At 42.0% G+C, this 10,700-nt stretch overlaps 3 protein-coding genes across 4 annotated transcripts in view; 1 reads left to right on the top strand and 2 right to left on the bottom strand.

Annotated features, from left to right (window-relative positions):
* Positions 1-320: 320 nt before the first annotated feature.
* Positions 321-3,440, bottom strand: LOC121299085 (transmembrane emp24 domain-containing protein 3-like). Of its 2 annotated transcripts, none has more exons than XM_041226601.1 (3): positions 3,157-3,440; positions 2,223-2,471; positions 321-1,951 (listed from the first exon to the last, which is right to left on the bottom strand). In XM_041226601.1, exons 1-3 carry the CDS (start codon positions 3,322-3,324, stop codon positions 1,718-1,720), a joined length of 651 nt encoding a protein of 216 aa, XP_041082535.1. In that variant the 5' UTR covers positions 3,325-3,440; the 3' UTR covers positions 321-1,717. The 2 variants fall into 2 exon arrangements, with proteins under 2 accessions (XP_041082535.1, XP_041082536.1); XM_041226602.1 differs by lacking the exon at positions 3,157-3,440 and adding an exon at positions 2,693-2,764.
* A 584-nt stretch (positions 3,441-4,024) lies between these two features.
* On the top strand, positions 4,025-8,085 carry LOC121299084 (retinol dehydrogenase 13-like). The gene is made up of 7 exons (XM_041226600.1): positions 4,025-4,376; positions 4,577-4,717; positions 5,119-5,310; positions 5,852-6,013; positions 6,516-6,632; positions 6,998-7,205; positions 7,931-8,085. Exons 1-7 carry the CDS (start codon positions 4,307-4,309, stop codon positions 8,028-8,030), a joined length of 990 nt encoding a protein of 329 aa, XP_041082534.1. The 5' UTR covers positions 4,025-4,306; the 3' UTR covers positions 8,031-8,085.
* A 2,013-nt stretch (positions 8,086-10,098) lies between these two features.
* LOC121299082 (ankyrin repeat domain-containing protein 34C-like) overlaps positions 10,099-10,700 on the bottom strand; it is a 3,831-nt gene continuing 3,229 nt past the window's right edge. The window contains exon 2 of the mRNA XM_041226598.1: positions 10,099-10,700. This exon is cut by the window's right edge and continues 1,251 nt beyond it. Within this exon, the coding sequence (XP_041082532.1) occupies positions 10,299-10,700 (402 nt within the window). The 3' untranslated portion in view covers positions 10,099-10,298.

Here is a 10,700-nt window from a genome sequence, read left to right as displayed (position 1 = left end):
TGGAGATAATGAGCCCTCTGCTGGTAGGAAATTATACTGCACTCCGTAGCAAATGTATAATGCAGGTTGCAGGTTTCATAATAGACTGAATTACATTTGCTAAAATCAGTCATTTTGACCAACTGTATACAAATTACAAAACTTACAGATTGTGGTCAGACTGGACTGAGTGGGTAACACTGCTTCCTGTATTTGTGGGGGAACTGGAGACAGTTCATTTTATTGCAAGAATGACCTGCTGTGTAATCATTCTTACTAGCAACAGTTTGCCAGTGTTTTTTTGGACGAAAGAAATAGACACAGTAGAACACTGAGAATCAATTTTTGCAATGCTGTTTTTATTTCGTTTTGAAGTACATGTTCCCCTCCTGCCCTCCTCTCTAATTGTACCTCCTTGCTTTGCTTTGCTCACACACAGGTCTGTCCCGCAGGGAACAAACAGTCACCACGTGGTTCAGTCTCTTGCCACAGAGCAAACGATGAACACATACTGGATTCCTGTCAAGGAAAGAATGAGCTAAACCTGCCCCACAGGGCAGAAACATGAACCCACCAGAACCCTGAACGTAGCTCCCTGGCACACAATCACACACTGAGCATCCACAAAGAGGGTGGAAAACAACAGCTTCAAGACACAAGCCACGACACAACCTTCCTGTTAATGGCCTGGGTCTCAATAACTTTAGCAGATGCTTCTCGAGGAATGTGGAACTTGATGAAATGCAGTCAAGACAAAAAGGACGAGTGGATAATGAGAGGAACCTGATGCAGTTTTGTAAGACCAGCAAGTTATATTTGACATGTACTCTATTTCACCAAACCCACTGCTTTTGGTGTGAATTACTGTACACCGGGTCCACGTCAAGTGGTTTAAATAGTTAAAAAAAAAATTCTAAGCGCTTGATTTTTAAACCTTTGTTTGGGGTTATTTCTGGACAATCATGGATAGACTGCCAATTCCCTGGTGCTGTAAAATGCTCTGAAATCCAGCTGGGCGTAGACTGATGAAATCAAGCTCTCAAGAAGATCGAATATAAGCAGCCGGATGGCAGAAAGCTTAAGCTTGGCTTTTTTGCCAAAAAAACAATGTCCAAAAAGGTACAGAAAGTAAAAGCTGAGCTGCAGAATCAGGCACACACATTCCACACGGGCTTAGGCAGCACCTGCCTTTACAATGTCCTCAGGGTTAGCATGGAATAGAACCCGACTTAAGAGTCATAAAGCTATTTTCCAGCAGCTTGTTTGATGAGAAATTTTTGCTACTTAAATTTTTGCACTTTAAAGAATGTGCTCTTTGTGTGTGTGTCTCAGTGTGTGTGTACTGCTTATGCTTATCAGCCTTTTTAAATTAAATAAATAAAAGACTGTAATAAAGATAAACATTTATAAACCTTTTTTTTTAAGGCTGGATGCCAAAGGTTTCAATTAAGTGCACAGTTCCAAAGCTTAGCCGGTTTGTGTGTGCATTTCCAGGGGAAGTACAAGGACATTGAGGCATGAAACAGGAGGCACTTTCTCATCAATCATAGTGTGTGCCTTGCAAATGCTTAACAATAATTCAAAAAGAAATGCAACAAACAGCATGGCATGAATATAACATACTGGAGGAGACACTATGCACCAAAGACAAGAAGAAGAAAACAAATCTGTTAAAAAGATTGTGTACCTTGATGCACACCCTGCAAAATGGAAGAAAACTCCCCATTCGCAACCTTGTCTAGAAGCCGAGTCCTGGGATGGACTTCTTGTCAGTGAAGAAGCTTTTGAGCATCACCACCTGGCTGATGCTGACCACAAAGAGGATGAGCGTCTCCCCGACTGACCAGTACATGACGTGCTCGTGGATCTCTTCCGCCCTGATGCGGTCAATGGCTTCCCTCAGGCGGTAGTGAGTCTGGGACTCGGAGATGGTCTTCAGGATCTCGTGGATTAAGACGCTGGAGGATTCCATCTGAAAACAAGGAAGGCATTGCTATCAGGGTTGTGTGGAGGCTGAGTTCATTATATTTTAATTGCAGTACGCTGCTGCCGTCGGGCAGCTGCTCTTAAGTAGTACCAAAACACACAAAAAAAAACCAGAAGGAACAGCCTAAACATAACCACAGGGCAGGTCCAGTGAAACTGGAGAAACCCTTGACTCTGTCTCAGATTGTATCCACTCTTGCACTTGGTAAAGCACCTTCATGAAGGGCTGCAGAGGAAGAACGGTCTCTGGGACTAACCTGGGTGAGAGCGGAGACCCTGTTATGCATTTCTGGGATAAGGGCAGGCTCCTCCCTGGTCTGCAGGTCAAAGTACACTGTCTTGTGTGAGAAGGTGGAGAACTCATTGCTGAAGCAGACCTTGTACACGCCGGTCTTCTCAGCCGTGTGGCTGAAGTGGTCGTACTGCTTCTTACTCTCTTCGTACAGGACCTTCGCTCCTGGATCCACGATGGAACAGTCTACGTCATAGTTACCACCTGTAATTACCTGCCAGGGACAGACAGCATGAGCACGACAAGCAGGCCTTCAGCTTGAACTCAATACAGGCAATACATTTAAAATCAATCTCACACTTCAAAAATATCAACATGCATTTTATTCCTAAAAAAAAATCATAAAAAGAACTTTGAAAAAAGTCACAAGTTAATCAGGTCCCATGGTCTTTAAAACGTTGGTTAATTATTTCAGACATACAGGACAGTACTCACAACAGAATTTGTCTTCTCTTGCACACTTAGCAATGCAGCCCACTGTATCACAGACATAGTTTAGAATTATAATGCATCAACTGTTTATTTGTCATTTTAAAACTAGATGCTTGAGGAAGCCTCTTTTTAAAAAAAAAAATCAATTTACTAGATTTTAAATGACATTAAGAAAATGCATTTGTAGCTTGTATTGACTTTCATAAGTGTTACATACATTAAATTGTTCTGGGCTACTCTAATATTAGCTGTCTCAAACTCTTTCATGAATAGCAGACTATAGAAACTGCACAGACTATGCGGCTAATCATGCCTCCTGGTGGCAATATGTGTGTACTACATTACATCTTTGTGGTACAGTACAGAACAAAAATCAACTGAAAAAAATATTAAAAATAAAAGCCTATAATAATAATAATTTCCACATGAATACTTTGGAAACACTTACGGTACAGAAACATACATACTTGATAATCTAGAGAAAACTTTTCTCCTTTTTCAATTTCTTCAAAGAAGCATTGTATGTCGTCATCAGCCAACTCAAACGTCAGCTCAGTCGCGGAAACCAAATGAAAAACTACAACAACATGAAAGAATAAGAGGAAGCAACGGAACAAAGGAATCGTGACTGTCATGATGCACGGTTTATCACAGGAGACAGAGGATTACCGAAACGCGCTTATACAAAACGAAGAGGCTCAGGCTGTCCTTTTCAACTCTGTCCACTGGAGATAGAGGAGATGCTGCTCGGTATTATGAATGCAGTAAGGATATGACATATGTTTATGTACAGGTAAAAGCCTGACGTGCCACCGGACAGGAGCGCTTCCGGGGCTGCAAGAATACGTAGCGGTGAGGAGGAACAATTCTGTGGACAATTCAGCTGAGTGTACTACAATACAACTCAGAGCTGCTGTTTATCGGTGTGTTACTGTACTGCAGGCTCTTTCCCTGTGAACAAACCCAACACAGATCCCAGGCCGTTCACCAAATATATATAAAGAACATTACAGGACGTACTATGAGATCAAATACATCCTAATTCTAACCGCACAATGATAAATAATGAATCACAAGCTTTACTCGTGCAGAATAGATAGATAATCTACATTCATTATGCAGTCATTGGCAAAGTTACAAAATAAATTAATAAAACAAACACAATGCACGGTGTACCGATGTTTTAATAGTGTCTTTGCAAATTAAATAATGTTTATGTATGGCAGCGTCATAGCTGTATATCTACCGGTATACACATTTACATATATATATATATGTGTATAAATCATGCAGTTTGGCATCAGGAATCATCTGGAAACAGTGCGGCCCCATTGTGACGAGCTTACAGAATTGCTGTAGTCTGTTTCAGCAGCCTCGCCCTTAGCGTCACCCTTTCCAGTTTTTCTTGTAACCTTGAGTTCCAAAACGTGTTTGCGACGCCGTGCCAGGAAGTGGAAAGATTGTAACACCGAGTGTATTAATTATTCAGAGCGCAGACTTTCAAATATACATTGTAAAGATTAAAGTCCCTGCATTGAAAGACAGTCGACACAAATACATAAATAAAACTACCGCAAATTGCAATTTGATTCAGTGACATCAACGAAACACTACGCCATGTCAACAGAGGGAATTGTGGTATTTTTTCAAGACCATGCGACAGGAATCGGTGCTGCGGCGGTTGCCGGTGAGTAAGTGCAAAGTAAACTAAACACTGTGTGCTGTTCACTTGTGAAATAATACTTTGCAACGCAATGTCTTCTGTATGGGCAGGTTTGATATAGGGTCATGCGTACCCGGGACGTTGCGTACCACAGCCTGTCCCTAAGATGTTATCTTTGTAAGATTGCTGTCATTGATTTTGAAGGCTTGTTTTCTTCCTGTCAGGAATGTGTCTGCTCACACTGCGGAAATGGTTTGCCGGGGGAGTTTGCAGGAGCAAGGCGAGGCTGGATGGGAAGACAGTTTTAATCACCGGTGCCAACATAGGGATTGGCAAGGAGACTGCGCAGGACCTGGCACGAAGGGGTGAGCTTTTGAGAAGTGACAATGCAGCTCTGTTAGGAAGTGTAGGGAAAATAACTGGCCCGGATCACATGCAAGTCTCTATATACTCTGTACAATTGGCTTTCATATGGACACTGAAACTGTTGCATTACTTCTAGTGGGGTCGTATTGTTTTCAACAATACTGCCCTGTAGGATTGAATAATGGCATTGCAGCCCTTATAGAAACTACTATAGCTGTCAGCAATTCTTTAATGAGCACGCTATAAAAACGCCAGCAAACATCTGGTTCTCTCTTTGACTCTTGCTCTTTGTTTTGCTGTTGCTACTGTGTAAAAGCTGCTGTAAGGATAGCTGTGATGTCATTCTGGGCTTACTGAAAGAGTTCAGAGATGCAGTTGTGAGGGTTGTGTGCCTTTGCAGGGGCGCGGGTCATCATGGCATGCAGAGATATGGACAAGGCCAGCGAGGCAGCAGAGGAGATCAGGCAGAAGACTGGCAACGGTAACGTGGTCATCAAGAAGCTGGACCTGGCCTCCCTGGAGTCCGTACGGCATCTCGCTGAGGAAATCCAGCACGAGGAGGAACGGCTGGACCTTCTCATCAACAATGCAGGTGAATAACTGGACACTCTTCTTCTTGGGTTGCATTTCATACTCTTTCCAGAGACCTCAATGAAGTCAAAAATGCAGGTCCCTGCTATTCAAACAAGTGCATCAAAGATCAATCTTAAGAGAGGGTTTCACTTTTTAGCCAGAAAGCATTCTCAATCAGTGGCTCTTTAATAGACACCACTTGTTATCATGACTAGAGCTGGCTGTCCTATTGTTAGTAGTGGTCATTTACTGTAAGCTTGGTTGACAGATAGTATTTTGTGATATTCCAAATTCAGTGGAACCTATTTTCCACTGTGCTCTTATGATAAAGCTTATTAATGTAGTTTTGCTGTTAAAAAGTTGTCATACTTGCACATTTTTACTTTTAACTGTACTCATAAATGATATGTATTGCATGATTCTCTTTTCTAGCTGATTTATTAGATGCTGGGCTTACTAACTATTCCAACAAATAAATAGAGAATCTCACAAAACACACATGCTACTAGGACACATTCTTGTGCTGTCTTGTGTTTGTACCACATAATGTGTTATTCCAGGGATTATGATGTGTCCAAAGTGGAAGACGGAGGACGGGTTTGAGATGCAGTTTGGCGTCAATCACCTGGGTCACTTCCTGTTGACAAACTCCCTCCTCGATCTGCTGAAGAAGTCCTCTCCCAGCCGCATCATCAACGTGTCCAGCTTAGCTCATGAGAAAGGTCAGTACGGAGCTAACTTCCATGTAAAAGGACTTGATTTGTGGCTTGTTTAGTTTTCCAGATTTTATTTTCACATGGACTCTTTTGTAACCTGGCCTGACACTGTAAATCCATTCCCTGTGCAACAGTGACCCCCACCTGTAGAGTTTTCTTATTTCTTTGCTGTAACTTCTGCTATACTTTTACTTTTTGCAGTGCTCCCCCTTTTTAGAATGCTGTGGCCAGGAGCCATGGGTAAGAGGCTGGGTAAACATGCTCCACCTAGAACACAAGTGCAAGTGTAATAGCCTCATGGGGCAACTGGGAGTCAGAATTGTAACCTGCCCCACAGGATAGTGGGATGCCTTATAAAGAGGGAGCACTGTAGAAGGCTTGAAGAATAAATTGAGAGTAAAGTGATAACTCACTGTTGGTGACACTAGACTTTATGCAGAGTATTTCCATGGTTATTCAGATATTAAGAGTTGCCTGATCAATCTCAGTTGTTTTATTCATTCTGAAGGCCAGATTCACTTTGATGATATTAACCTGGATAAGGACTACGACCCTTACAAAAGCTACAGGCAGAGCAAGCTGGCTAACGTCCTCTTCACCAGGGAACTCGCTCACAGACTGCAAGGTGAGTGGAGCCACCGCTGTAACTGAGCCTCTCTGGAAAAGGCACAGGACCTGTGAAAGTGTGGGAGAGTAAACCTAAGCCAGATCAAGGTGAGTGGCAGACAATTCAGCACCTTTACAGGTATCACCAAAAACAGAAGCTAAAGACTGGATGAGCTTGCAGACTAAACTGCTTCCGTTCCCCTTCCTTTCCAGGGGCAGGTTTGATGCATCCAGTGCTTGTTGTTTGTTTCCCCTGTAACTTCAGTTAGACTGTGTGAAACTGTTCTCTTATTCACAAAGCTTTTAACTCCTGTGCTTGCTGATGCCTGGATCAATCTAAGAAAGTGTGGACATGAAAAATGATAGCCTGTTCCATCTTTGCAGGTGCAGGGGTGACTGCTAATAGCCTGCACCCAGGAGTGGTAAACACTGCACTCGGAAGACACATATCGCCTACCATAGCTTTATGGAAGAGGATTATATTCGCCCCATTTATCCTGCTCCTGTTGAAGACTCCATGGCAGGGAGCTCAGACCACAATCCACTGTGCCGTGGCTGAAGAGCTGGAGCACACCAGCGGTTTGTACTTCAGGTAAAGGCGTGTCGGGTGCTAGGTTCGTTTTCCAATATCTAAACAGACTGCTTGAAATGAATGGCGAAAATGGCCATGTACACCTCGAGTGTGATGTGTCTGTGTCCTTGCCAAGCGTTAACTGAGGGAACACAAAGACACTTTGTCAGGAACAGTGGCTTAAAACCTGGTTCCAGGAGACCTGCCTTGAGGCAACTTTGCTGTATCAATCCCCAGGTCTCCCCTGGTGTGCCATGCAGTGGCCTGAAACCTAGTCTCCTGAATCCCAAAATTCAAAATTCCTTGTTGCATAGCTCTGACTGTATTGTGATAGAGCTCTGTGTCTCTTGTTGCATAGCTCTGACTGTATTATGATAGAGCCCTGTGTCTCTTTCCTTGTTGCATGGTTCTGACTGTATTGTGATGGAGCCCTGTGTCTCTTTCCTTGTTGCATAGCTCTGACTGTATTGTGATGGAGCCTTGTGTCTCTTTCTTGTTGTATGGTTCTGACTGTATTGTGATAGAGCCCTGTGTCTCTTTCCTTGTTGCATAGCTTTGACTGTATTGTGATAGAGCCCTGAGTCTTTTTCCTTGTTGCATAGCTCTGACTGTATTGTGATGGAGCCCTGTGTCTCTTTCCTTGTTGCATAGCTCTGACTGTATTGTGATGGAGCCCTGTGTCTCTTTCCTTGTTGCATAGCTCTGACTGTATTGTGATAGAGCCCTGAGTCTCTTTCTTGTTGCAGTGACTGTGCTCCCAAGGAAGCCGCCTCTCAAGCTACAGATGATGAAGCAGCCAGAAGACTTTGGGAGCTGAGTGCACAGATGGTGGGCCTAAAGCAGTGATTGCATCCTTTTGGAGCTTTCAGTATTTAGGACAGGGGTTGGGGGGGGGGGGGGGGGGGGGGGGTAGCGGCTATTACCAAAGCAGCAGAGTTTTGAACTTGAAATATTCCTTTCAGAAAAAAAACCCCTTCCTTCAAAAAAAAAAAACCCTTTGAAAAGGTGACCAGCAAACGATACTAAAATGACGTGAAACGATACTAAAATGACATGAAACGATACTAAAGTGACGTGAAATGATACTAAAGTGAAGTGAAACGATACTAAAGTGAAGTGAAATGATACTAAAGTATACAAGTGGAATAATCAGAATGGCCAGCGTTCCATATTGCATCTTTTTCAAAGGCAATGCCGCTGTCATTCTGGGACTTTGTATTGCACAGCAATCATTATCATCCACTATCAATTACTCAATGGCACGGATTTAAGAAACAAATTCAAATCTTTTGGCTGGAAGCCTTATTTAGTCTCCATTAGTATTTGTTAAAGGTTATAATTACACATTTAGCAGCATGTACACTGCACAGTTGTATCTGTGCTTTTGCTGTGTAGGTAATAAATGGTCCAGTTGACTGGAAAGACCTTGAACTTTGAATAATATATATATATATATATATATATAACTTTTAAAGTGCCTTTTCATTATAGAACTTTTGTTTTCATAATTTCAGATTTTAAACATTTATATCCATTGAAGAATACAATAGATATTTGTTGTGTGGTTCTCGTATATCATCCTATATGATCTTTACATATAACTCGTACTTTATCATGATATTCCATGGTATTCCGTGATATTCTGCACTGTAAACTCAATTTCAATGAAATTCTTTATTACGATTTGTGTTTAGTTCTTAAACTGTGTGTTTCTAAACTGTAGTGTTAGTGGTTATCCCTCTCTGATACCTACTCCAGTCTTTCACAGCTTGGAGTGTACATGTTAATCAGTATTTAAAGCTCATTCTTACTTTAAAACCCAGCAGTCTGCACATTTCACAAGAAACATCACAACACATTTATTAAGAACACAGAGAGATATATGAACATACTCTACACAGCAATGTAACAACATGTGCTCAACCCTAGTACAACGTTTTACAGCTAATTGACAAGGAAGCTCAGAATAATACTGTAGCACTTGGATTCTGCTAGATTCGTCCCACACCTCTAATATAATAAGGACAACATCCAGACACACTTGCTGTAAGACTCTGTCCACCAACGTGATGCTCTAAGCAAAAGAGCACTAAAAAGCCGCATTGACCACTAAATTCACCTCTAGGGGCCTACGTTAGCTCACACAAATGATATGTAAGGCGCTTTAATACACTTGATGATAAGGAGCAGGAGCAACTGGACTTCTACAAATGCTCATAACATATTTCTCTATTTTAATCAATACATAATAAGGTATTTAATATACCTTTTTTTATATACGTGTCTATTCTCTTAACTTTTGGAATACTCCATTCATAAGTAATGGTGAAACCGTGTCATGATTTAATGTAATGTTATGAGTCGTCATGGACATTCACAGGCTTGTGAAATATTAACATCTCTTTACGTGAGCAGTGGAACATATATATATATAGAGAGAGAGATGTTGCATATATTTATGATTCCAGGTGTCAAAATAGAAAAGGGTATTTAAAATGAATTATACCTTAATTTATTAACTTTTCTTTCAAAGGGAAGGCACCATTTATAATTGCACAATTCAGTTAACATTACATATGATCTACTCGGCTTTTAAATGTACCCTCAAGTAATCTCCTTTCTTTTAAATGTACCTTTTGTTCCTGTTTTGTTCCTGTTTTGTTTTGTTTTTACTTTAATAAATGTGCGCACCGGTGCTTTAAACTGCAGCTTTCTTGCTTCTGAGTCTCATTATTGACGCTGTCCTGTTACATGATTCTAGACCATTTTGTTCACAGGTAATGCAAGACATTTTCTAAATCTTAAACATCATGATCGATCGTAGAACATGATGTAGTACTAATGACCCAAATAATTCTGCTGACACACTGACAGGCCCTGTTTTGAAGTGTGTGTAGAGGCATACACTAGGACATTTTCAGAGATGAAGAGCAGGAACAGCCCAGACACTCCAGAATGATAATTGAATGACTCCTTCCTGTAGCTGGGTTGTTTGTTGCTAGTTTTATGCTGCTACACCTCGGGTGTGCCTTTGCACCTGCTTCAAAATATGGTCCTTTGGTGGTAAAGGGGGCAACGCTAAGCTGTTGTGAAAAAGAAAAGGAGTGGGCACTTTCACTGAGTGTTCAAATCCGTAAGCTGCTTCATTTGTTCCACTTGCATAGAATGTCTTCTCACAAGTTTCTTTTTGGACCTGAGGTCCGATCTCATAGGTGAACTGGGTGCTACTGGTACTATGGACCGGATGCAGGTAGTAAGCGGGGACGAAGGTTTGCTACATGTGCCTATGTCTGGAATGGGGGGGTGGGGGTTGACATTTAAAGGGGGTAGGCAGCCCGGACGGGTATGGGAAATGTGGTCCAATAGAAGAGTTCCTGAGCCTCTTCTTTCCAAAAGCCCGGGTGCCCTGCGTCGCACAGCCCCAGGAGAAGTGCTGGGGATGCTGTCCAATGACTCCCGGGAACTTGTCAGCAGAGTTAAAGGCGAGGTGTTGTGCTTTCTCCTCTCCAAAGGAGC

This window comes from Polyodon spathula, chromosome 24 (assembly GCF_017654505.1).
Source record: "Polyodon spathula isolate WHYD16114869_AA chromosome 24, ASM1765450v1, whole genome shotgun sequence".
Taxonomy (NCBI): Eukaryota; Metazoa; Chordata; class Actinopteri; order Acipenseriformes; family Polyodontidae; genus Polyodon; species Polyodon spathula.
Note: the sequence above shows the minus strand (reverse complement) of the source record. Positions and strands in the feature narration are given on the sequence as shown.

What these genes read in the sequence shown, in the direction of transcription:
- LOC121299085 (XM_041226601.1), bottom strand. Translation starts at nt 3,324, where the DNA reads ATGACAGTCACGATTCCTTTGTTCCGTTGCTTCCTCTTATTCTTTCAT. An exon ending in AGTTTTCTCTAGATTATCAA is followed by an intron (nt 2,472 to 3,156) that starts GTATGTATGTTT and finishes TGTCCCTGGCAG; the next exon opens with GTAATTACAGGTGGTAACTA. An exon ending in GGGTCTCCGCTCTCACCCAG is followed by an intron (nt 1,952 to 2,222) that starts GTTAGTCCCAGA and finishes CCTTGTTTTCAG; the next exon opens with ATGGAATCCTCCAGCGTCTT.
- LOC121299084 (XM_041226600.1), top strand. Translation starts at nt 4,307, where the DNA reads ATGTCAACAGAGGGAATTGTGGTATTTTTTCAAGACCATGCGACAGGA. An exon ending in CAGCTTAGCTCATGAGAAAG is followed by an intron (nt 6,014 to 6,515) that starts GTCAGTACGGAG and finishes TTCATTCTGAAG; the next exon opens with GCCAGATTCACTTTGATGAT. An exon ending in ACCAGCGGTTTGTACTTCAG is followed by an intron (nt 7,206 to 7,930) that starts GTAAAGGCGTGT and finishes TTCTTGTTGCAG; the next exon opens with TGACTGTGCTCCCAAGGAAG.